We start from the raw sequence: 25,060 nt of genomic DNA, 5'->3' as shown, positions 1-25,060 counted from the left end.
CTGTAAATACAATATGCATAAAAATATTAAATGTTATTTTAAACTAATTTATACAGTGGGTTTTTTGAGGAATGAATAGTAAAGCATTTGCCTCCTACACAATTTTGTAATATAGATAATATATTAACTCCCATTTTTGACCTCTTAATTCATGTTTTAATATTTTTAGGCCAGTGAAAAGAATTCCTCGCTATCAAGTTCTCATCAACATGTCAGACAGAATTAGGATATCCTCGACCTACATTCCTGAGGAGGACATAACAATAATTATGGGATATGAAGTACAGCATCCTAAATTACAAACTATTTTTCCAGGTCTTATTTATTTACATTGAACTAAAAATTAACTGTTAAGTAAGAACACTGATACTTAAAATAAGGTAAATTGCTGCTCCAAAAAATGTATTCTTTACCATGTAACTGAATAGAATCCTAAATTTTGTCGGTAATATTCAGAAAACTTGTATATTTAATAGTAGTTCCTTTTACAAAGGTGCTTAGAATATAGTGGGTCTGTTTCAGATATCCTAATTGGAAATTTTTTCTTTCTTCCAGAAAATAGCAATTAAAATTTGCTGCTTTCTGGAAGATTTTTTAAAAGAGGGTTCAGGGGCGCCTGGGTGGCTCAGTCGGTTGAGTGTCTGACTTCGGCTCAGGTCATGATCTCGTGGTCTGTGATTTCAAGACCCGCGTCGGGCTCTGTGCTGACAGCTCAGAGCCTGGAGCCTGTTTGGGATTCTGTGTCTCCCTCTCTCTCTGCCCCTTCCCTGCTCATGCTCTCTCTCTGTCTCAAAAATAAATAAAACATTTAAAAAAATTTTAGAAAAAGGGGGTTCAGAAAAAAAGTTTTTTCAGGATTAAGTTTGGGGTAGGCTGATTCTAGCAGGCTTTGTGGCACAGGTCCCCTGAGGAATTCATTGTGAGACTCTAGTATATGCCACATGTCAGAAATTCAGCTCTGTTAGCTGACAACTGAATTTGATACCGTTAGTCTTAAGGACATAGGATGTCATACATAAGCCAGTCCAATCTTTGAAGGATTTTTTTCTCTTCATTGCTGTACAGAATTGTAGCATTGCCCATTTTATAGGCCTTTTTTTTTTTTAAGCAACATCTTTAAAAAATCATGTAAATTCTAAAAACTATTTGGTAACTTAAAATTTGTTTTTAGGTATTTCATGCTAAGTAGAAAACTTTACCAAATATAATGGAACCAAATTATAATAAAGATACAGCTAATAAAAATCTACAAATATAATTGTTTATTGAGTATAAACAATTTTTTTCTTGATGTTGAACCCCCACAGTATTTTCCTATCCCACTGGATAAATAAAAGCTACAATGGAATTTATTTAGCTTTGTTTTTTGGAAATAAAAACCTATCTTAAACTGTTTTTGTGATAACTTTGTTTTTAATATGACTCTTTAAATTCATCTTAATGGAAGACTTGGAAGAGCCAACTTTTAATTGGGTTGATAGTAATCAAAGAATGCAGTTGCTATAATAGCAACCATTTGTTGAGTGACAGCTGTGGTGCTGGGTATTATTCTCGTGGTCTTGTATTTATCAGCTTTAACCCTTATAGTAACACTGCAACGTAGATATTTAGCCTCATTTCATTGGTGAGGAAAGAGAAGCTTAGAGAGATGAAAGTGCCTGGCTAAGTTTACACCTCTGGTAAATTCACACAGCGGATATTTGAGAGCCTGCTGTGTTGGTCCTGATACTATGCTGGGTCTGAGAATGCAGCTGTGAACAAGACAAGATCTTCATTCTAAAGGAGCTTACATTCTAGTAGTAAAGTCTGGATTTGAACACAGGTGTTGCAATCTAAAACTTTTCTTCTTAGCTTTTACACTCCCTCCTGCCAAGGACACACTATAGAGGAGATAAATTGTTTCAGTGCCACTTAAGAAAGTGGGTGGGGATGTAAACTACATTCTAGAGCGTGCTATAGGGAAGAAATACTGGTATATGAGTATCAAGATATATCAAAGGAAGAACGCTAGGACCTGTATAACTCTATGGTGAGAAATGGAAGCCTGTGCTAAGTAACAGTCTTGGTTTATGATCATCTGTAGATAATGTGCAGTGCAGTAGCAATGCCATGTACTTGCTGTTATACATCTCAGTCTTAAGATCAGTATTATCTCAGTGTATAACCCTGCACTGTCCAACATAGTAGCCATTAGCCACTTTCAAGTACTTAAAATGTGGCTAGTGCAATCAAAGAACTGAATTTTAAATTTTTAAAAATTTTAATTTGAAAATTGCTACTTGAAATTGCTACTTCAGTTACATCTTTTAAGCATGTTTGTAACAACCTGTGTGTGTGTGTGTGTGTGTGTGTGTGTGTGTGTGTGAATCTATTTTTTCAACTACATTTTAGTAAATAAATACAGATTATTTCTGATGAAAATTTAGCATCTGAATTAACATGGTTACAATATAAAATGTACACTATATAAATATCCATTAGTTATTTTAAAAATATTGACTACATGCTGAAATGGTATTTTAGACATACTAGGTTAAATAAAATATTATTAAACTTAGTTTCAACTACTTTATTTTTTACTTTTTTTCTATGTGTCAACTAAGTAATTTGAAATTACTATGTGACTTTCTTTTATTTGTATTAAAGAGTGCTGGTATAATCACAGGAGCCTGGTGAAGAGGATCTGGTCCATATATTTTATTTCTGGCATCAAAATATTTTCCTAGTATGCCTCACTCTGCTTTTATCAAGAGTTAATGTATTCCTCATCATTCTGTTAATGTTAAGAATCATGCTAATAACTGCCAATATTTATTCCTGTAGTAGAAATATAAACATTTCTTGTCAGTATAAAAGTATGCACATATAACACATTGTTTTCACAGTATTTCTCATAGTTAAATTTTTAAAAATAGAAAATAAGCTTAGATACTGTGGGACTGGATTCAAGGACTGACAGATTTGGGGGAGAAATACTTTATATTATACAATATATATATTCATGAAAAAAGCAAACATAAAAAGTATAAAAATAAAAAGATACAATATATTTTAGTTGGAATTTCAGAGATTTTTTCTTTTCTTCTCTTTCCCCTTTACTTCAAAAGTTATAAATACTTTTGAAGCAACATGTGTTGTCGCACTTTTGATTTTTTGTTGTACAGTTAATGAACTTGAGAGTCTGGATGACTGGAGATCATCTATTTGGCCTTCCCATTCTTTTGTTTCTTCTTCTTTGATTAATAAAGGTTTTCCTAGAGTTTGGCCGACAAGGTTACAGACTTCTTGAGCTTTGCGCCATGCGTTCTCAACAGCAACAAGACAGGCTTGCCGTCTTAGGAATTAAATGCAGAGATTATTAATATGACATTCAATGAACTTTAGCACTGAATAGTTTTGTTTAATTGATAATTTAGTTAAAGATGTGCTTAACTTACCGAAGATTCTCAATAGAACCTGGAGTATGATAGAACTGGGGCTGGCTGATGACGACAGAGCTATCTAGCTTTTCAACAAGAAAGTTACAAATATTTTGCATTTTTCCAAATTCAGTAAATGTAATGCAGACCTGTAAATGAAATGACACTTGAAATTATTTTCATGCCTGATGGCTTCTTTTAAAGTTTTCTCTAGGAGCGCCTGGCTGGCTCAGTTGAAGGAACATGTGACTCTTGATCTTGGGGTCATGGGTTCAGGCCCCATGCTGGGCGTAGAGATTACTTAAAACTTTTAAAAAATAAAAATAAAAAATAAAGTTTTCTCTAAATATGAGGAAAAAAATTAAAGCCAGATAACGAGGTCATTTTATAATATGTAACAGATAAGCCTACTTGATACTCAACAACTAAATTATTAAATTTTATTAAATTATTAAGTAGTATCTCTACTTTTGAACATAAGAAATAGTTATAATAACTAATGATTATGTCTGTTAATTTTAATATCTGTATTGGTTCTTGATTGGTTTGACTTTCCTCCTTATTGTGAGTTTTATTTCCATGCTGTTTTGTATATCAGGTAATCCTTGTGAATTAACTTTATGAGAGGTGTTGGATATTCTTGTATATACCACTATAAATAATTATTTGTTCTAGAATTCCATCAACTTCCTTGGAAACTGATCTCTTTTGGTTTGCTTTTAAGATCTGTTACGTGGGACTGGAGTACTGTTTGAGGCAAGATACTTCTGTATACTCCACCTCATGCCCTATGAATTGTAAAATTTTCTAATCTGGTGCTATACAGCCCTGTATGAACCCCAAACACTGTTCCCTCTAAATTTTGGGGTGATTCTTTTTCTAGCCTCAGGTCATTTTCACACATTGGTGTGCTGATCAGTATTCTGCTGAGTACTTGGCAGGGGTTGGTGGTATCCCCTCTGTGGTTCTCCGAAAAACTCTCTCTCTGCAGCCCTCTACTCTCCTACAAACTCTAGTTGTCTTGTTTGGGCTCTCAATTCCATTTCTTCAATACAAGGAGTTTGCTAGGCTCTGTCTGGGTTCCCTCCCTGTGAAGCTGCCTGGACACCTTGAGACACTGAGTTAGGACAACTGTAGGACTTTTGTTTGTTTCCTTTTTCTCAGGGATCACAGTGTTTCATTGCTTTATGTCCACTCTTTTGAAAACCTTTGTTTCATATACTTTGTCAATTTTTTGGCTGTTTCAGGTGGGAAGGTAAATCTGGTGCATGTTATTCTACCTTAGAAGCAGGAGTCTTGTCTGTCTTTTGAAGAGAAGTCTTTTTTTATGTGTTTTGTTTTTTTAAACACTATATGGGCTAATAAACTTTTCTGTTAGTCAAAATCAATTTCCTCAGCCATACCCAAGATGCGAGTTTTTAATCTCTGGGTAAGTTTCCAAATTTATATTTCCTTCCTGGTTGAAAATCAAAGCTCCAAAATGCCTATAGGCTGCCTTTATAAGAAGTACAGACAATAAATACTTTTCTGCATTTGCATAGTTTAAATATGGAAACAAATCCTGTCTTTTGTGGCTGTATTTAATCTATAAAAGTGCCACAGCGGCCCTGTACATACATTTCATTACATGTAATGAAACATAGCAAGATGTACAGTGACTGTGGAAGTTGGAAGGTAGCCAAATATGAGAGTTCAAAGGGTTTCTCTGCATGCAGATTAAAGTGATTGAGTATAACAGGTTCCAAGTGTCAACAAAAGCAATTCTTTGCTATACAAGTGCCCTTCAAATGCATTTTATTTTTAAAATTTATTCCAATTTCTACTCTGATAACTTAAAACAAAAATAATTTTTATAAATATACCCGCTTTCCTATGAAATATGCTGAATCCTTTGCATCCTTGGTATTCTTCTTTGCTAAAAATAAGTTATCTGGAAGGACAGTAAAAATTCCTAAGCAGGTTGCAAAAAAGATACTAATTTTTCCATCTTCAATTCCCCTCTACCCCTAATCATCTGAGGCAAATTTACTCCTACAGAATCAGGTTTAACATGTGGTACTTACTTGCTCTATTTCTATAAATAACAGGAAAACCTGTCTGTTAAGATCAGCTCCGTGGCTGCTCACACAAGATTTTCTCTGCCTTTCTTCCCTCTTACCATTACCATGACTTAAAAAGTTAGCAGATGTAGCTTTTAGAAGTACATCTACATTGATAAACAGACCATGAACAAAGTATAGTTTAGGAGTATTTGTGTTGAATGATTAACAAGTAAATTTGGTAGGAAAAAAAAAACTGTTTTCTGCTTTTTCTAACAGTTCAAGAACTGTTTTAAGTCTTCCAGTGGTCTGAACTTCTGCTTTTAAATTCAGCAATGTGGTATATAATCAAAATGTAGCTAGACAGAAATCCAAGTTAATGAAGTTGAGTCACTTTGCTGAAGAATAGAGATGTTGCATCACAATTTTTAAAGAGGTATTTAGGATAAAAATATTTTAAGTACCTAATACCTTGAAGATAAAGATAAATCCGTATATTCAGGATCCTCATTATATGTTTCATCATGGTAAAATAATGTGATTACAAATGTATGCACATTTACACACTATCTTGTAATAGCTATATTAAATTACAAAACAGATTGGTAGATAAATGCTTCCCATCTCTTTGGTCAAGAAGAATCCTCATTAGTTTAGAAATTTCAGTACTAAAAAAGAAACTGAATTCCAGAATAGGTGAGTTTTAAGTAAACTCTACCCCCAATGTGGAATTCAATCATGACCCCAAGATCAAGAGTCTCATGCTGTACTGACTGAGCCAGCCAAGTACCCCGAAAGGTGAGCTCTTAAGTGCTTTTAATGAATTTGTCTCCTGGATAAATCAAATCTCAGTTTATTAAAATTTTCTGCAAACGGGACTTCTGAATTATTGCTAATCTCAATTACCATAGAGAAACAGGCCAAAAGCCTCTTTAAAAATACTTGCAGTTCTAATTTCCAAAAAAGGCAAGTGTATAAAACTGAACAAACTACATGTAGTAGGCTAGACACCTTTCAATTCTGGGCAAGATTCTAAAAGATTATTTTAAAGATTAGTTTGTGGGGCACCTGGGTAGCTCAGTTGGTTTAGTGTCTGACTCTTGCTTTCGGCTCAGGTCATGATCTCACAGTTCCTGAGTTCCAGTCCCTTGTCGGGCTCTGTGCTTATAGTGTGGAGCCTGCTTGGGATTCTCTCTCTCTCTCTCTCTCTCTCTCTCTCTCTCTCTCTGCTGCTCACCCCCCCCATCCCCCACGTGCTCCCTCTCTCTCCCACGCTCTAAATAAATACTTAAAAAAATTAGTTTGTAAGGAATTAGGAAAGAAAAGGTTTCTATGAGAAACAAAGAAGATAGGACCTTGTCATTCATTTTGTTACCTTGCCACAGGCCTCCAAGTACCTTGTATATTTTCTTTTCTTTTTGGTATTGCCACAATCTATTATTTTCTTCCCTTTTTAAATATCCCCCAGTTTTTGTTTTTAGTTCTGTCACTGAAGAAAAGAATATAGGGTTTTCTCATTTTAATGGTCCTCCAAGAAGGCATTCAGGGAAGAACAAAATAAGGACACAGGAATTTAAGAGTAAAATCTTCTAAGTTCTCTTAAGTACTGAGTTTCTTGATGAGATGTTAGGTAAGAACTCATCTGACTTTTCACTTTGTTTTTTTCCTGAGAGTGAAGTTCACCAACTCTATGCTTTTCTTCTGATCTCTACCATTCTCAACCACTGCCAAATTATTTCTATCCGAAGGCCAATCTATTGAGCATGTATATTTGAGATTACTAAGAACAAATCACGATGTATTAAACTTGACTTCCTAACTGGCAAGTTACCAGAGAAATACTGTAGCAATAAAGAATTTATTTTTTACTTAGGATATACTGACATATAGTCTTCATGGCAACATTGTCAAGGTCATAGTTGATTGATGTTACTTGGTATTTTTATTAATTACACAGATGGGTACATGGATGATAAAATCAGCAGGTGACAGAAAGCTGGCCAGGCAGAATATAAACACTGATTGATAAAATCAAGATCCAAAAAGATCCTAACAGGCTGGAAACATGGTCAAATCTAGTGGATAAAATTTTACAGAGATAAATTTAAACTCTCATACTTTATTTTGAAATAGCAATAACAAGTATAAAATAGAAATATGTAAAAGCAGCATGTGAGAAAGATACTTTGATAATTTTAATTACTGATTATAACTGTGAGCTCAACACAAGGGAACAATGTGATACAAGTACCAAGTTCAGTCTTAAACATTCCAGAATAAAGGAGATAATCATCTTTCACTAATATGGACTGGATAAATCACAATTAGGACACTGTAGTTGTGTTGTAGGTGCTTTGGATGGAAATTGGTTAACTCAGTAGTTTGTCTTATAAGAAATGACTAAAGAAACTGGGGATTCTTACCCCTGGAGAAGAAAAAACTAGCATCAACATGATACTGAACTTCAAGTATATACTTCGAGGAAGTAGTATTTGCCTTTTGTTCTTGGAGAGGTACATCATTAATAATGGATGAGTACTACTAAGTCCATTCTGGCTTAATGTTAGAAAAATTTGTATTGATTAGACATCTGAAAATGGAATAAGCTTTTTATATTCATGTACTTACATCATTTCTAACTTTCAATATTCTTACCTTTAAAATAAAGAGAAACAGCAGGGGGTAGGTGGGAGTTTAGATAAAGAATCTCTAAAGTGCCATTCAGGATAAAAATCTTAGTTATTTTGTAAAGTAATGTTCTACCTCCTAATCTAACTTTATATATCTAACTGTCCACGAGGGTACTGGTATATGTTAGCCATTATTTTGTACTTTGTGACCCCATCACCCTGGTCTCTGCTGACTGCTGATGCTGACCTAAGGGTAATATTATCAGATTGCATGATATAAGAATTCTGGCTATCAGGGAGCCCTATACAAAATATGATCAGATTCTCTCAAGAAGTTGAGTATGGGACATTAAAAAGTATAACAGAAGTGGAAAAAAGCAGAGTTTAGCCAAGTCCTAATTTAATCATGTTCTTCTAACAAAACAAGCAGCTCTAATGCATTTTCTGTAATTGCACAGTTGGTCCCTAAAACAACTTAAGTCTGAAAATGATGCCAGTTTTCCATGAAGCTTTTCTGTGTATTTTCTGGAACCATTCCTTTTTCTCCTTGCTTCTTGGGGTACCCTCACACTAAACCCCATTCACTTGAGATAACCTGAGCCAATGTATGTTCATTACAGCCTGAAGTCCTGACAGGTAATCACTGCTGGAGGAGTGCTAGAATAACTTCCAGCTTTGTTCTCTGTAATACAGACTCTTACCCCTCTGTTCTTCATCCTGTTTTTCCTTTTTTTCAAGACATCCAGTATTGTAATATCACCCAAAGAGCCCCAAATTGAAAAACTTATTTTAAGAAAACAATTGATATGAAACAGTGATACCATAGTGTGATATCATAAAAATCATTAAAAGTTATATTAAAACTTTTCACATCTGAGAAGTTTCATAACTCCCCTTATTTTTTTTTAATTAAAGTACAGTTTGACACACAATGTTACATTAGTTTCAGGTATACAACATAGTGATTCAACAAGTCTATATACACCTTGTTTTTTCCCCCCAGATTTAAAAAAAAATTTTTTTTTTTTTAACGTTTGTTTATTTTTGAGACAGAGAGAGACAGCGCATGAACGGGGGAGGGGCAGAGAGAGAGGGAGACACAGAATCTGAAACAGGCTCCAGGCTCTGAGCTGTCAGCACTGAGCCCGACGCGGGGCTCGAACACACGGACCGCGAGATCATGACCTGAGCCGAAGTCTGCCACTTAATCGACTGAGCCACCCAGGCGCCCCTCCCCCCAGATTTTATTTTAAGTAATCTTTATATCCAACGTGGGGCTGGAATTTACAACCCCGAGATCAAGAGTCACATACTCTTCCTACTGAGCCAGCTGGGTGCCCTCCCAAGTGTATAGTTTATGCTGTGCTCACCAGAAGTGTGGCTACCATCTGTCACCATACACTATTAAAATAATATTGACTATATCCCCTTTGCTGTGCCTTTTATATCTGTGACTTATTCATTCTATAACTGGAAGCCTGCATCTCCCACTGCCCTTCACACATTTTGTCCATCCCCTAATGCCCCTCTTCATCCTGTTATGAAAGATATTTTTCAATCCCAACTACCATAAAATAAGTTTTGCCATGTGGATCTCTAAAATTATCATGAGTAATTTTAAAATTCCTTGAGATAGTTAAATTTTAAGTGGAAAAATAAAACTAAGTACTGGAGCAACAGTGTATTTTAGAAATTACTGTTTCAAGGAGGTAAGAAGCTAGGCAGGATTCTAATTTCCGTTCTTTCTTTCAATATGACTGGGAAGTCTGAGACCCCAAGTTATCTGAACTTGAAGTCACGCCCTTAAAATTATAAAAATAATAGATTATCTGGTAGGACTAGATGATTTTTTGAGATATTTCCCACCTCTAAACATAAAGATTATCTGACTAGAGGGGCGCCTACATGGCTCAGTGGGTTAAGTGCTGACTTCGGCTGGCTCAGGTCATGATCTCATGGTTTGTGGGTTTGGCCTGCAATGGGCTCTGTGCTGACAGCTCAGAGCCTGGAGCCTGCTTTGGATTCTGTGTCTCCCTCTCTCTCTGCTCCTTACCCCACTCGTACTCATTCTCTCTCTCTCTCTCTCTCTCTCTCTCTCTCTCTCTCAAAAATAAACATTAAAAAAAAAAAGATTATCTGACTAGATAAATAAGAGTTTATCTCTAACTCCATTCTTGTTTGCTTCCTGTGAGGAGGCAGCATGGAACTAGCACACAAATCCCAAGATGTTTGGATGCTGAAACAAATCGTAGTCCTATAACCTAACCACAACTATAACATACCTGATTTCATAAAATCCTGATCATAAAATCTTTAAAAATAAGTAAAAAGTATAGGCAGTTGTAGAAATTAAATGTTATCATTGAGTGTACAAAAAATATTTTGTTCTTTTTAATTCAGGTAGAGGTTGAGTGGTCTTTATTTTTTTTAGTTAATTATAAGAATTTTTCTTTTTTTAAGTGGGCATCATGCCCAGTGCAGAGGCCAACATGGGGCTTGAACTCATATCCCTGAGATCAAAAGTCAGATGCCTAACCAACTGAGGCACCCCTTAAAGATTTTATTTTTAAGTAACCTTGCACCCAATGTGGGGATCAAACTTACAACCCTGAGATCATGAGTCACACATTCTACTGAGTGAGCCAGCCAGGTGTCCCAAGTGCTTTTTGTAAAAAACAAAACAAAACAAAACAAAAACAAAAAACAAAACCCTGATAACTTAGCACAATAGAGTAAAATTGCATTATGAAAGAAAAGAAGGTTGAAAAGTGTTTCAATCCTTATGTTAGGACATTATTTGCTTTTTATCTGAGAAGAAATTTCCTATAGTGTTTTCCTGCTCACTAGGTGATATCTTTACTAAAATTTCATTCAGGGGGCAATTAACTGCTCTTCCTTCTTGCTATTTTTATTCCATTTCAAAACAATTTCTTTTAAATATATCTCACTACAATTTATTTTAAAAGCTCATATAGGGGCGCCTGGCTGGCTCAGTCAGAAGAGCACACGACTCTAATCTCCAGATTGTGAGTTCAAGCCCCATGTTGGGTATAGAGATTACTTTAAAAAAAAATTAAAAAAAAATATGTGTATATACACATATACACACATATATAATATGTATACATATATACACACACATATATATATAATAAAAATAAAAATAATTAAAAAAATTCTTTTCTTTCGATTGTTATTTTTAAGAAACAGAACATGAGTGGGGGAGGAGCAGAGAGAGAGGTAGACACAGAATCTGAAGCAGGCTGCAGGCTCTGAGCTGACAGCACACAGCCCGATGTGGGGCTCAAACCCACGAACTGAGATCATGACCTGAGCTCAAGTCAGACGCTTAACCGACTGAGCCACCCAGGCGCCCTGAGAAAAATAATTTTTTATCAATATCATGAGAAGCAGTCCTCCTATACATTTCAGTTCAAGAATAAAAATAAATGTAGATTGTATCCACAAAATCATGCTGTTACCAATTATTTTTCATGATAAGTACATACCTCTGCTTCCATGTGATAAGCATTTTCCATTCTTCTAAAATCCTTTGTCACAGTTACATTTTCTGCCTGAAGCAGAAAGTACAAGAGTATGATTACTCAATGTTTGGCTACCAAATGCAATTACTCTAAAACATAAAGTAGAAACCTGAACTTATTAAACTCAGAATAACAGAGAATGCAGAAAGAACTGGTTTGCCTGATGTTTTAAACCTTCCCTAAAAGTTACATAAAATAAGTGTAGAGCCACTGACCCATTTAAGAGAAAACAAAGCCCTTTTCCTTACACCAAAATAAATTCCAACACAGCAAATATTTAATGTAGTATAAAGGGTCCCTAAAAGTTCCAGGAAATATTAGTTAACAGCTATATAACCTTAGGCTTGGGAAGGACCCAATTAAGTATTATACCAAAGGCAAGAAACATACTGACAAGATTAGTGATTTTAGCTAAATAAAATTTAAAAATTTTGAATGTTCAATACTGTAAACAAATATGACAAATATGAAATTGGGAAAATATTTGCAATAATGAGAGAGTTATTGATAATCTTAAGGTTCCCTTAAAATAATCTTGAAAAAGAAAAAGCTAGAGGTATCACAATCCCAGATTTCAGGATATACTACAAAGCTGCAGTAATCAAAACAGTAGATGTTGGCACAAAAACAGACACACAGATCAATGGAACAGGATAGAGAACCCAGAAATAAACCCCACTTATAGGGCCTATGACAGTTAATTAATTAACTAATCTACAACAAAGGGGGCATGAATATACAATGGGAAAAAGGCAGTCTCTTTAACAAATGGTATTGGGAAAACTGGATAGCTACATGCAAAAGAATGAAACCAGACCACTTTCATTAGACCATACACAAAAATAAACTCAAAATGGATTAAAGACGTAAATGTGAGACCTGAAGCCATAAATTTCCTATAAGAAAACACAGGCAATGATTTCTTTGATATTAGTCATAGAAACATTTTTCTATATATGTCTTATTTGGCAAGGGAAACAGAAGCAAAATTAAACTATTGGGACTATACCAAAGTAAAAAGCTTTTGCACAGTGAAGGAAACCATCAACCAAACAAAAAGGCAATCTACTGAATGGGAGAAGATAATTTGCAAATGATATATCTGATAAGGGGTTAATATCCAAAATAGATAAAGAACTTATACAACTTCACACCATAAAAACAAATAATCCAGTTAAAAAATGGGCAGAGGAACTGAACATACATTTTTCCAAAGAAGACATACAGATGGCCAATAAACACATGAAAAGATGCTCAACATTACTCATCATCAGGGAAATGTAAATTAAAACCACAATGCGTTAACACCTTATATCTGTCAGAATGGCTAAAATAAAAAATGCAAGAAGTAACAAATTTTGGTGAGGATAGGGAGAAAAAGGAACCCTTGTACACTGTTGGTGAGAATGTAAATTGGTGTACTATTGTGGAAAACAGTATGGAAGGAGCTCAAAAGTTAAAAACAGAATTACCATATGATCCAGTAATTCCACTACTGGATATTTACCCAAAGAAAATGAAAACACTAACTGAAAAAGATATCTGCACCCCTATGTTTACTGCAGCATTATTTACAGTAGTCAAGATATGGAAGCAACCTAAGTGTTCACCCATAAAGATGTGAGACACTTATATGTACACACACACTGAACTATTACCTATAAAAAAGAATGAAATCTTGCCATTTGCAACAATATGAATGGATCTAGAGGATTTAATGGTAAGTAGAATAACTCAGCCAGAAAAACAAGCACCATATAATATCACTCATTTGTGGAATTTAAGAAACAAAGCAAATGAACAAATAAGAAAAGAAGAGACCAAAAAAGACTCTTAACTACAGAGAATAAACTGGTGGTTTCCAGAGAAGTGGGGGGGTGGGATATTGATAAAGGAAGCTAAGAGTATTACACTGATGAGCATTGAGAAATGTACAGAATTGTTGAATCATTATACTGTACAGCTGAAACTAATTTTTAAAAAGTTCCCATAAATTAATAAAAGAGTAGAAAAAGCAGACAAAGTTTTATGAACTGGCAACTTACATGAAAAAAAGTTTAACCTCAAATGTAAAAAAAAAAAAAAAAAAGAAACAGGAAATGACAGTAACATTTTTTTTGGCTACTGACTTGGCAAAGTTAAAAAAGAAAATAATGCCCACTATGCCAAAGATATATTTGTAGTGAAGTTGTAAACTTATTGTCCTACACTGTAATTTTTCATAAGCCTTAAAAATATGCATAAGCCAGGAATTAATGTCCAAAAACATAATTAAAAACATGTATAAATACCTAGCAACAAGGTTATTCATTTTGTCACCATTTTTAATAATGAAAAACTATGATATGCTCAATCTATTCCTACTACTCCCTATCTTAATTTGAATGCACCTAGAAATAGACTCCGAAACATGGATGTGAGTACAAGCAGTTAATTTTTAAGGCAATCCCAAGAGGGGCGCCTGGGTGGCTCAGCCGACTTCATTTCAGATCATGATCTCATGGTTTTGTGAGTTCCAGGTCCCACTGGGCTCTCTGCTGTCAGCATGGAGCCTGCTTCATATCCTCTGCCTCCCGGTCTCTTTGCCCTCTCCCCGGGGGGCGGGCGGGGGTTAAAAAAAAAAAAATTAAAAAAAAAAAAGATAATCCTTGGAAGCACCATAGGGGAATGGGAAGTGAAACAAAAGGAAAGCAAGCCATTAAAGTGTGCATTGTCAAGCGGTCACCACTGTGGGCAACTGGAACTTATTCCTGCAGAGAAATTCTGGGAGCCAGGGCAGAACATATGCCTCAGAGCTATCCTGCCCAAGAGGTAAGGTCTCCTTCCATTCACCTCCCTCACTTCTTAGCTGAAGGCTGTTAGAGCTTGGGGAGGGGCTGTTAATCCTCTGACACTACTGGCTGGCCCATTTGTGGGTGGAGCCAGGAAAAGCTGCAGCCAGGAAAAACTGGCAAAGGATGCTCCATGTTGGCAGATGGAAGTTGGGCCTGTATGCACACAAATGTGAAGTGCCAAGGGATACAAGTGTGGGGTATCAATAGCATCTGCTACATCCCCTACTTAAAACTCAATCACCCACTGCCAAGACAATAAAGCAGAGACATACTATAGTGGTTAAGAGCAAGAGCTTTGAGGTCGAAATTCTTGACTGGAGTTGAAACTCTGTCACTTCCTAGCTGTGTGACCTTGGGCAAGTGACCTGCCAATAATCACTTTGATCCCAAGAGTTCTCATCTATAAATAGCAATTGAAATGCCAGTCTCATATGATGGGAACGAGTATCAAATGAGAGAACATTTGTAAAAGATCTAGCAGTAATAAGCGGTTTTTTTTTTTATCACCAATAACATTCAAAACTCCTCGATGCAGCAAACAAGGCCTTCTTCCATGTTCTGCCTACAGCCTTCTTCTTCAGTCTTATCTCAGTTCTTGTCCATTTTTCCCAAGTACTCCTGTGTCCTAGCCATAATGAACTGTATATAGTGCTCTGAACACATACTTGCTGCATTCTAGTGCGGAATTGGAATGCTTTCATTTTGGTCACTATTCAAGATCTGACAGAGTCACTTCCATTTCTGGTGCCCAGCAATATGCATCTATTACACATTTAACAAAAAACTCCACAATTGTGAGTAGGCAAATATTGGACTTTGTACCTACGAAAGGAACATACACATTGGAAAACAAAATAATTGCTATCATGTAAGTGCTATTTAAAATTAAACAGTGACAGGAAATGCTTAAAAAATGTTTGATGGTTGAATAAATATTGCTTAGTATCTTTAAAACATTTCTCCATGAAGGGGCACCTGGGCGGCTTAGTCGGTTGAGCCTCTGACTTTGGCTCAGGTTATGATCTCACGGTTCATGGGTTCGAGCCCCGCGTCTGACTCTTGACAGCTCAGAGCCTGGAGCCTGCTTCAGATTCTGTGTCTCCCTCTCTCTCTCTGCCCCCCAACCCCACTCACTCTTTCTCCCTCCCTCTCTCTCTTTCTCAAAAATGAATAAGCATTAAAAAACTACAACGCTGAAAATGAGGGTATGCCTTCATATGTGAAACTATATATGATCATAAAATAATCTATAATGTAGTTGATCTATAATATAGTTGAATAGTTTTAGTGCTTCATGCATTTTTTTTTAGTCATTCAAAGCCATTTTTTTAAGTTTATTTATTTTTGAAAGAGAGAGACAGAGAGACAAAAAAAGAGACAGAGTGTGAGTGAGGGAAGAAAGAGAGAGGGAGACACAGAATCCAAAGCAGGCTCCAGGCTCCGAGCTGTCAGCACAAAGCCTGACACCGGGCTTGAACTCACAAACTGCAAGATCATGACCTGAGCCGAAACGGGATGCTTAACTGACTGAGCCACCCAGGCACCCCTCAAAAACCATGTTTTGAGTATATACTATGTGATATGTGTGAAGCGTAACCCTTGAATGCAGAGCAAGAGATAGAAAATGGTCTGTGCTCGAGAGGTTTAGAATATGAAGGAGATACCAGTAAAGCAACAATTTAAAATACAGAGGGATACGTTTTATTATAAGTAGGGAATAGAGTGTGGTACGGCAGAGACTAGAGTTATGTTAGAAAAGGAATGCCAAGAAAGTAAGCTTGGGCTGATTCTTTTTTCCTTTTCTTAAGATTTTATTTCTTTTTTTTTTTTTTAATTTTTTTTAACGTTTATTTATTTTTGAGACAGAGAGAGACAGAGAATGAACAGGGGAGGGGCAGAGAGAGAGGGAGACACAGAATCTGAAACAGGCTCCAGGCTCTGAGCGGTCAGCACAGAGCCCGACGCGGGGCTTGAACTCACGGACTGTGAGATCATGACCTGAGCCGAAGTCAGACGCCCAACCGACCAAGCCACCCAGGCGCCCCAAGATTTTATTTTTAAGCAATCACACCCAACATGGAGCTCGAACTCACGAACCCTGAGATCAAGAGTTGCATGCTCCGCTGGCTGAGCCAGGCAGGCGCCCCTTGGGCTAGTTCTTAAAGGAAAAACTGGGAGTCAGCTAGTCAAGGAGGGGAGAGAGAAGAGAGGAAACAGAGTTAGGTTCCATCTATTAAGCAAAGGAACCTGGGATATGAGGAGACCCTAAAGTAGGGGAGTGATGTTTTTAAACCCTCAATTCCAAAGTCTAAAATGAATACCTTTGTGAAAACCCATTATAATTCATCCTGAAAAGTAATACAAATTGTTTTTTGCATCATCTACTGAATAAATTGTCTACATGACTGCTTTCTTCCATTAGCAGAGATAACTGGGAGATTACTGACGTTTTCTGTCTTGAACACTGAACCTTAATGTAATTAAGTTAGATGCAGTAATTTATTGCTTTCCATGTTAGAAGTTATAGCCATGTGAGCTCGGTATACTTAAGAATTAGTTATATTATTCAAACAGGACTGTAGCACTGGCAATAGTTTTTACGAGGAAATTTTTTCCACATATTAAACCACTTAAATCACATTGTCTATAATTAGCCTTTGAATTCTTTTAAACTCTAAAATCATGGAGACATCTGTTCCAAATGACTTTTAAAATAATTCTATGTCTGTAAATGCAGTACAAATGTATTTTTTTCCTTAAAGCAATAAAATTGCTTTTTGGGGGTGTGCCATTTCTAACAATAGACTAGAAGCGCTTTTATGAACTCATGTTACTTTGGATAATCGCAACTCTGGCCTTTTGAGTCATACTATGTAAAATGAAGGAAATGAGATAGTCGACTCATTCTGTGGCTTCTTCATTTCCTTTTTCTAATTATCTGGGGCCAACTATGGTTGGAAGCAATGTAGAGTTTAGTCTCAGGAAGACAAGAGTTCAAACACCGCCCTGACTAGAGCTTAGAGCATTATGTAACCTCTTTGAATCTAAATGGGGATATTAAAACCTGTCTAACAGAATTGTTGTTCAGATGAAATAAAAAGCTGGTTCATTTTTTTCTCCTTTTCTTACAAGCAGAGTTTAGGTAGATTTACTTAGGGATTTGTTTTATGGACATTTCTGGTAAGTAAAGGTATTTCATTTATGTGGCATCTACAATATACTGGCTTGTTTTTAAAGTTAAAACTAAAAAATTTGCCGAAATGTTTTGAGTGCTCGTTAAACGATAATGCATGCAATTTTCCTCCTCACGTTACTGTTTGCGAAAAATACTGAGGAACCAACCACTCCATGCAAATCTTTACATAGTTGGGAGGAAGCATGCTTTCACTTGCTAATTGCCTGGTGCGGAATAAAAACAAACAAAAAAAATATTAGTGTCTAGTATACTTAGGCAAGCACTTTCATCTAATGTGTCAGGTCTAACAGTTAACCATATCAAGGTAAAATACAAAATTACTGCGGCAAATGTCGCCAAATAAAAACCTACTCCATTTACATTCTTTTATTTCATAAGCCACTGGGACCAATAACTGCTTTCATCTAGAAGAAAAATGGGCCGAAAGTTCTACTCCGCCAGGTCCTGTCGCTCTGTAATACCGATGAGATAAGGTCAAGACCCTCGCCACCTCCAACTGACACCCGTCGGAGCCTGGAACTCTGCCTCCGCTTTTTGCGGTCCCGCCCGATGCCCCTCCGCAACGAAGCTCTCACCTGCACACCTTGCTGCTGGAGGCTCTGTGTGATGTAGTCCAGGCGGCGGCAAACGCTCTTCTTGGCCTCGGCCGCCGCCTCCTTCGTGCTACTCACTAGCACCGCCACCTGCGCCCGGTCAGGGCTCGCAGACACCTCAGCGGTGCCGCTAACGTGCACCTCGCGGGTCGCAGTTTGGGCCTGTATTGAAGGGACGTGGCGTCGGGGTCCTGGCAGCAACTCAGCCCCCGAGACCACATTGTTCTCCCGGCCCCGGTCAGCCCAGGGAACCAGTTCCACGAACACCCGCGACTGAGGGGCCTGCTGCAAAGACATGGCGAGGGTAGCTGGGTTTCCATAGCAACTTAGAGACTACGGCGGCCGAAGGAGCCAAACCGCGCCAGGCTTTTTGTGCGTGGTGCAAAGGCTGCTGGGATGGGCTTGGAGGGCCCACAGTTATGGATGCGAGCTGCGAGGATTTTGCAGTGTCTCCTTTACCAGATGTTGGCTGGGCACGTTATTAATAGTTTTCAACGTGTTTACGTTACGGCTTCCAAAAATCTTAGTGAGTTTTCTCTGCGCCCTCCCTCTTAGCGCCGCCTTTCCATGCCCACCGTCCGTGACTGTCCCCCTATCTAGCTTACCTCCGAAGAAGCTCCGGAGAGGCCAGGCTGGGCAGAGTGAGAGTGCTTTTACATTTCTCTGACGCCGGTCTGCCATTGTCCCCAGCCTTGTCTAATTTGACTTTACTGGTTCGTCTTGGGCACAGACCGCTCTTTGAGGCTGCACAGCGCCACGGTACGGGAAAGAGTTCTGTTGCAATGAACTGCTTTCTGCTAGTTTAATCTTGGGGAGTTAATGATTCCTCGAGTTTCAGTGTCATTGTTTCTAAAGTCATGTTGGCAATACTTTTCACGTTTACAGTGTGGTTTTAAGTGCTTGCCTTATGGAAAGCAAAGAGAAAATAACGAATAGCCAATAGTAATAGATTTGACATGATTTCATCTTTTGAATTTTCTTTAAAATCCCTGGAATGATTCTGGCTTTGAATATTGACAGGAGAGACTCAACTGGTGTCAGAGCACATTCAACATGAACATTGCTGGGTCTGTGCAACTTAGATCTTATCTATACCCCTTTCTTGAGAGAACAACACTAATTTCAACCCACTGATCCCCATTAGGTAGGTTTTATTCTTACCACTAAGTATGTAAAAGATATTTTTACATAGATATTACTTCTCCTGTCCCATGAAGAAAAAAAAAAAGAAAACCTTTTAAAGATAACTAATTAAAAAGACAACTGTTCTCTTGAAAGGAACCTGAAAAGGCCAACTGACAATCCTCATGAAGCTTCTCCTCTATGTTTTTCTTTTCTTATCATTTAGTTAGATCAAAAAATGCAAGTAAATCAGATGGTACCCCCTTCCCTCTTTCATTTGGGTTAAAGCAATTTTGTATCTATTTTGATGTTTATTTATAACTAAAAACAGGTATGTGATAATATTTTAATTTAAAAACTTTTCTCCTTAGTATTTTTGTAATTTTTATCATTTGAGACACCCAAAAATAGTGCTTCTTGAATTTGGTGGAAAATTCTTTTTTCTTAATGATAAATGTGGAACAATATAATTTCCAAAATGAGTTATTGAATAAATGAATATCATAAATAAAAAGCAACAGAAGTTTTAAGTGCATATAAGTATTTAGGATATGATAATATATTTAAAATAAATGGGAAAATGAGTAAGTGGTACAGGGATAATTGGTTAGCTGTATGAAAAAAGAATTGATCTGTATCTTACATCATACGTTGAAAGTAAAATTCAGATGAGACAAAAAAAGAATTGGAAGAAAATATAGGTGACCATAAGTATGCTGTAACAATGGAAGAACTTTCTAAGCACAATTTCAAATGTAGCAACCATAATGAAAGGCTTGAAAAGTTTTACTACACTAAAAAAAACTTCAGTATATAAAACAAAACAAAAGAGAAAGGTGAGGGGGTACAAAATAAACTGGGAGAAATATTTGTAACATTTATTTTGTATGAAAGGCTAATAGCCTTAATATTAAGAGAGCTCTCACCAGAAGATAAGAAAAGAAAAATGGAATATGAACACAGGGAAACTGTGTTAGTCAGCTAGGCCTGCTGTAACAACATACCACAGACTAGGTGGCTTAGCAGAAATTTATTTTCTCACAATTCTGGAGACTAGAAGTCCAAGAATAAGATGTTGACAGTTTTAATGTCTCCTGAGGCTTCTCCCTGATTTGCAGAAAGCCTTTTCACTGTGTCTTTCCATGGTCTTTCTTATGTAGGCAAGCTTCCCTGGCATTTCTTCCTCTTATAAGAGCACCTATTGATTAGAGCTCCATACTTGTAACCCAAATTAACCTTAATTTCTTCTGTAAAGGCCCTATCTCTAAGTACAGTCACATGGGGGGGGGGTGGTGGATCAGTACTTCAAAATATGAATGAGAAGAGGGAGACACATAATTCGTATAACACAAACCAATGAAACAGAAATACAACTAGTCTATAACATGAGGGAAAAATGAAAAATATTTATTTCCACCAGTAGTTAAAGAAATGCAAATTTAACTATAGTGAACTAACTTTTTTTTGGATCTATCATTTTGGCAAATAATAAAGCAGTGGAAATGAAGGTAGAATAGAAAAAAAGAGTAATTTTGAGAGAAGAATGAAATTGTTCTTGGTGACAGAACTATATAATAAATAAGAGAGAAGGATAAGCCAAATTGGACTTTGAGGTTTTCAGCCAGGATAACTGAGAGAATAAATGAGGATGAGTTTATCTATTTATCTTATCAGGACCCAATTCTTCCTCAGAGTCAAGGCAAAGCTTCTAGCAACCATTCTGAATAAGATGACTCTCTACATAATTTGTTTGGATCTGGAATAGGCACCTCATTCAAGCTGTGACAGTTAGAGGTGTTTTTTGGCTTTGTTTGTTTTTGTTTTTAACCCGGGAATCTGTATTTACACCAAATTTCATTTATTAGTATTATTTTTTTAATGTTTATTCATTTTTACACTTGATCTTAGCCAAAAGGCCGAGAAGCGATTAATGTTTATTCATTTTTGAGAGAGAGAGAGAGAGAGACAGAGCATGAATGGGGGTGGGTCAGAGAGAGCAGGAGACACAGAAACCGAAGCAGGCTCCAGGCTCTGAGCTGTCACCACAGAGCCTTGATGTGGGGCTCACACCCATGAGCTGTGAGATCATGACCTGAGCTGAAGTCAGACGCTTAACCAACTGAGCCACCCAGGCACCCCTACACCAAATTTTAAAATTAAGTTTCCCAGATGGTGGGTCATGACATACACTCATACATACATATAAAACTTTGACAGATGTAGATTGGCCATTTTATACATACCATTTCTAGTAGAGAAGCAGAAAATGACAGTGTATAGAGAAACGGAGAGAAAATGAGAGAGAAAGAGATGAAATCATACATCCAGAGAGGAACAGAGAGGAGATGGAGGAAGAGTACAGATGCAATTCTAATCTCTGTTTCTAGAGTTTTCTTTAGGCCTGGTTTCATTCCTGCCCTAGAGTTCTAGAAAATATTCTTGTATCCTTGTCATAAAATCTCCCCCACTTTTTTTTTTTTTTACAGAAGTAGCTTGACTGAGTTTTCTGTTTTCTTAAAACTAAAAACATTAACTAATAATAATGGATAAGAGGAGAAGAATTCAAAGTTGACTTGTGTAGCTTTTAGCCTTAACTAATTTATTGAGCTCCACACAAAGTGGATCATTAGGTAAAAGCCCAAAGCTTTACCCTTTGAGGAATTTTTGCTCTCCATTATCATTCAAGGACACACTGAGCAGTGTTGTCATGCAGTTGTTTTCCATTTCCCACTGGAACTTTCTTTATCAAGCCAGTCTATCCATAAATCTATATATAAGGGCTCAAGTTTTTTCCTCCTCCTTTAGCTGTTCATACAAGAACCACCAATGTAACCATTGGCGTGGGCTCATAATGGTATTCTGGTGCAGCCTTGCTGTGTGGCATGGGAGTCTGGGATACCTGTTCATGCAGCTTGTTTATGCCTTTTCATTTCTGCTGGGCTGAATTTCTGCTGGGCTGCCTGCCTGTATGATATGGAGTGTCTGACGGGATCCAGCTTACGATGGCAGTTCTGAACACCTAAAAAACCAAATTGTCAGAGGAGAATGGAGCAATATATTCCAAATGCTGAGGGGCAAAAAAATAAATTAACCTAGAAGTGTGTGTTAAACTTTTCCTCAATAATGAAGGAAAATAGAGATATTTTCAGACATACAAAGACTTAAAGGAGTTTACTACCTATAGATTTCTCGCTAAAATATTATCATAGACTATGCCTCTGTGATATTACTAAGTCCAAAAGGAAAGCATGGCATGGAAGAAACAACAGTAATTACAGAAATTGGTAACATGTTGAAAAATTTAATTACTGGGGCACCTGGGTGGCTCAGTCGGTTAAACGTCTGACTTCGGCTCAGATCATGATCTGTGGTTCGTGAGTTCGAGCCCTATGTCAGGCTCTGTGCTGACAGCTCAGAGCCTGGAGCCTGCTTTGGATTCTGTGTCACCCTCTCTCTCTGCCCCTCCCACACTAGTGCTCTCTCTCTGTCTTTCAAAAATAAATGTTAAAAAAATTTTTTTTAATTTAATTAGTGAAAATGATTTCTTGTTTGTGTGAGGATGGTGAAACAAAAATTGAAACTAAAAAAATATTCTAGACATTATAACAAAAGAGGATGAGAGACGTTCCATTGCGTTTGGTTAAAGCATCTTAAGGTCCTTGGCTTGTTCAAAAAGAGGCTGGAGATACTGAATTATATTGTACTTTGTTGTAATACTTTCTAGTTAATTACCTGTGGAAAATATATAAATAAGTGATGAGATCAAAGGAGGCAGAAAAGGCTCAAAGAGGTAGGAGGAAGATTAAAATAGTGCAATGTTGTGAACCAGAGGATATAAAACTTTCAAAAAGGGAAAGGTGATGAATAATGCCAAATGATACAGACCTATAAAAAAATTGAGGGTACAGATGTCTATTGAATATAATATTTAGAGGGTTATTAATGACCTTCAAAAAATTGATTCACTGGGAACTGGTTGACAAACTGTTAAAGGATGAGTGAGTGACTAGAAAAAGGAAAGTCAGAGAAGTATCTAATAGTATATGAAGGACTTTTTTTTCTTTTTAGAAAAAGTAATTGGATTCAGACTTTCCAGAAATGAAGATAATATCCTACCTTATCTTATAAATACCTCAGACACAGGAAATAGCTCTCCTCTCTTTTCTTATTATTTCCAGGTTTGTGTTTTGCTTCCTTACAGGTTAAAGATGTTTATCTTCTGGTACCTTAAATGATACAGGTAGAACAGGATAGTGGGCATAGGGTATGCTGTGTCCATGGGGACTTTGGCCAGTCAGGTTTATTTACTTTTCTCCTCCCTATCTTACACAGAGTTCCAGAGTCTGATAAATATAGCTGTATCTTGAAAGTTACAAATTAGTACAGAAAAAGTATTCCCAAGTACATCTCAACTCTCTAAGGGAAAATAAATGTGCAACATCCTCTCTACTATATCATCTTGTTGTTAGGCTGGGCTGTCCTATGTTTTGCTGTTGAATTGGAAACCACCTGATTCTGTATACACACTTGACTGACCTGTTGGACACTTCAGTTTGTCAGGTAAGCTTTTGGTTTAAATCTTCTCTCACTGCACTTATTTTTTCTTTAATCCATTTCACATCACTGGCCTTGGTTGATATTATCTGGCTTATTCTTGGTATTCACATGTTGGGCTGCATAATATAGCCACGTAACATTTTGTTTACACAAAGCAGTGGATGCCTTAATGAAGGGAGAAGTACTATTTTATAAATAAAACTAATATGGTAATAGTAGCAATTACTAGTTGTAATTATATGTTAGCTGACTTATACTCTTTTTATTCAAGACAATAAAACAATTTGATAGCTTGTTTGTAAATTTAAGCTGTGAAATTCTCACTTGGGTAAAGACTGCTTCTTCTTGGTATTCATTTCTTTGAAAACAGTGGATTAGAGATAGCTTTGCCAATAGATACTTTAAACTCCAAAAATTATTTAATTCCAAATTCTAGTTGTATCCAAGCCAATAGGACATTGCAGAAATATAAATAACTTAGGGAGAAAATCTTTTTAAATTTCTTGAGTTTATGCAGATGCAATGGTCAATTTCAATTTGTACTGCACATCAAGGGAAATTGTGATGAATATGAGAGGGCTACTTACAGAAATTGTTTCTCTGTTCATGATACTTTATTAGATATTTTTAAAGAATTATTATAACACCTTGGTTAGATGGTCAATCACTAGAGATATAACTGGCCACAGCGAGGTGGATGCTAAATAAATTACCAAATTATCAGAAAAAAAAAGATGATATCCAATAATTAGAAAAAGTAAAAGAGAAAAGACCGTAGGAAAGAAAACATGGAGTTTGGAAGCTAGAAGAAACATAGTCTCATTTTACAGATAAACAAACTAGAACAAACCAGAAATTTTTAAAAGTTAAGTGCCCCAGTTTATGGGACAGAGACAGTCTAATGTTCTTTCCACTGTGCCCTGCTGCCTCCTAAGGAGGAATGATTATTTGCAGTACATAGAGGCCTATTGTTGCTGGCCACACTCTTTCTCAAAGCAAATGAACAAACAAAGTTTGCTTCACCTCTAGCCTCCCTGGACTCCTATAAAACTCTGTTCTTCTTGTTCTACTTCTTTCTCCCTGGCCACCTCTTTACTTCATGTTTCACTGATTTCTTTCCCCTGA

At 36.6% G+C, this 25,060-nt stretch overlaps 1 protein-coding gene and 1 long non-coding RNA gene across 2 annotated transcripts in view; one reads left to right on the top strand and one right to left on the bottom strand.

Moving 5' to 3' along the window:
- Window positions 1-2,673: 2,673 nt before the first annotated feature.
- IRAK1BP1 (interleukin 1 receptor associated kinase 1 binding protein 1) lies at window positions 2,674-18,603 on the bottom strand. Its single transcript, XM_040473997.1, has 4 exons — window positions 18,239-18,603; window positions 11,598-11,663; window positions 3,438-3,568; window positions 2,674-3,334 (listed from the first exon to the last, which is right to left on the bottom strand). Exons 1-4 carry the CDS (start codon window positions 18,551-18,553, stop codon window positions 3,064-3,066), a joined length of 783 nt encoding a protein of 260 aa, XP_040329931.1. The 5' UTR covers window positions 18,554-18,603; the 3' UTR covers window positions 2,674-3,063.
- Window positions 18,603-25,060, top strand: part of LOC121029692 (uncharacterized) — a 328,421-nt gene continuing 321,963 nt past the window's right edge. The window contains exons 1-2 of the long non-coding RNA XR_005789839.1: window positions 18,603-19,015; window positions 23,848-23,938. This is a non-coding gene — a long non-coding RNA (uncharacterized LOC121029692). The remainder of the gene's footprint in view (window positions 19,016-23,847; window positions 23,939-25,060) is intronic.

This window comes from Herpailurus yagouaroundi, unplaced genomic scaffold (genome assembly GCF_014898765.1).
Source record: "Herpailurus yagouaroundi ecotype Mexico unplaced genomic scaffold, PumYag 139, whole genome shotgun sequence".
Lineage (NCBI taxonomy): Eukaryota > Metazoa > Chordata > Mammalia > Carnivora > Felidae > Herpailurus > Herpailurus yagouaroundi.
This window is presented reverse-complemented; position numbering and strand designations above follow the sequence as displayed.

Coding starts and splice junctions, on each gene's coding strand:
- IRAK1BP1 (XM_040473997.1), bottom strand. CDS start 18,553: ATGTCTTTGCAGCAGGCCCCTCAGTCGCGGGTGTTCGTGGAACTGGTT. Junction 11,664..18,238: donor TCCAGCAGCAAGGTGTGCAG/GTGAGAGCTTCG, acceptor TTTCTGCTTCAG/GCAGAAAATGTAACTGTGAC. Junction 3,569..11,597: donor CTTATCACATGGAAGCAGAG/GTATGTACTTAT, acceptor TTTCATTTACAG/GTCTGCATTACATTTACTGA.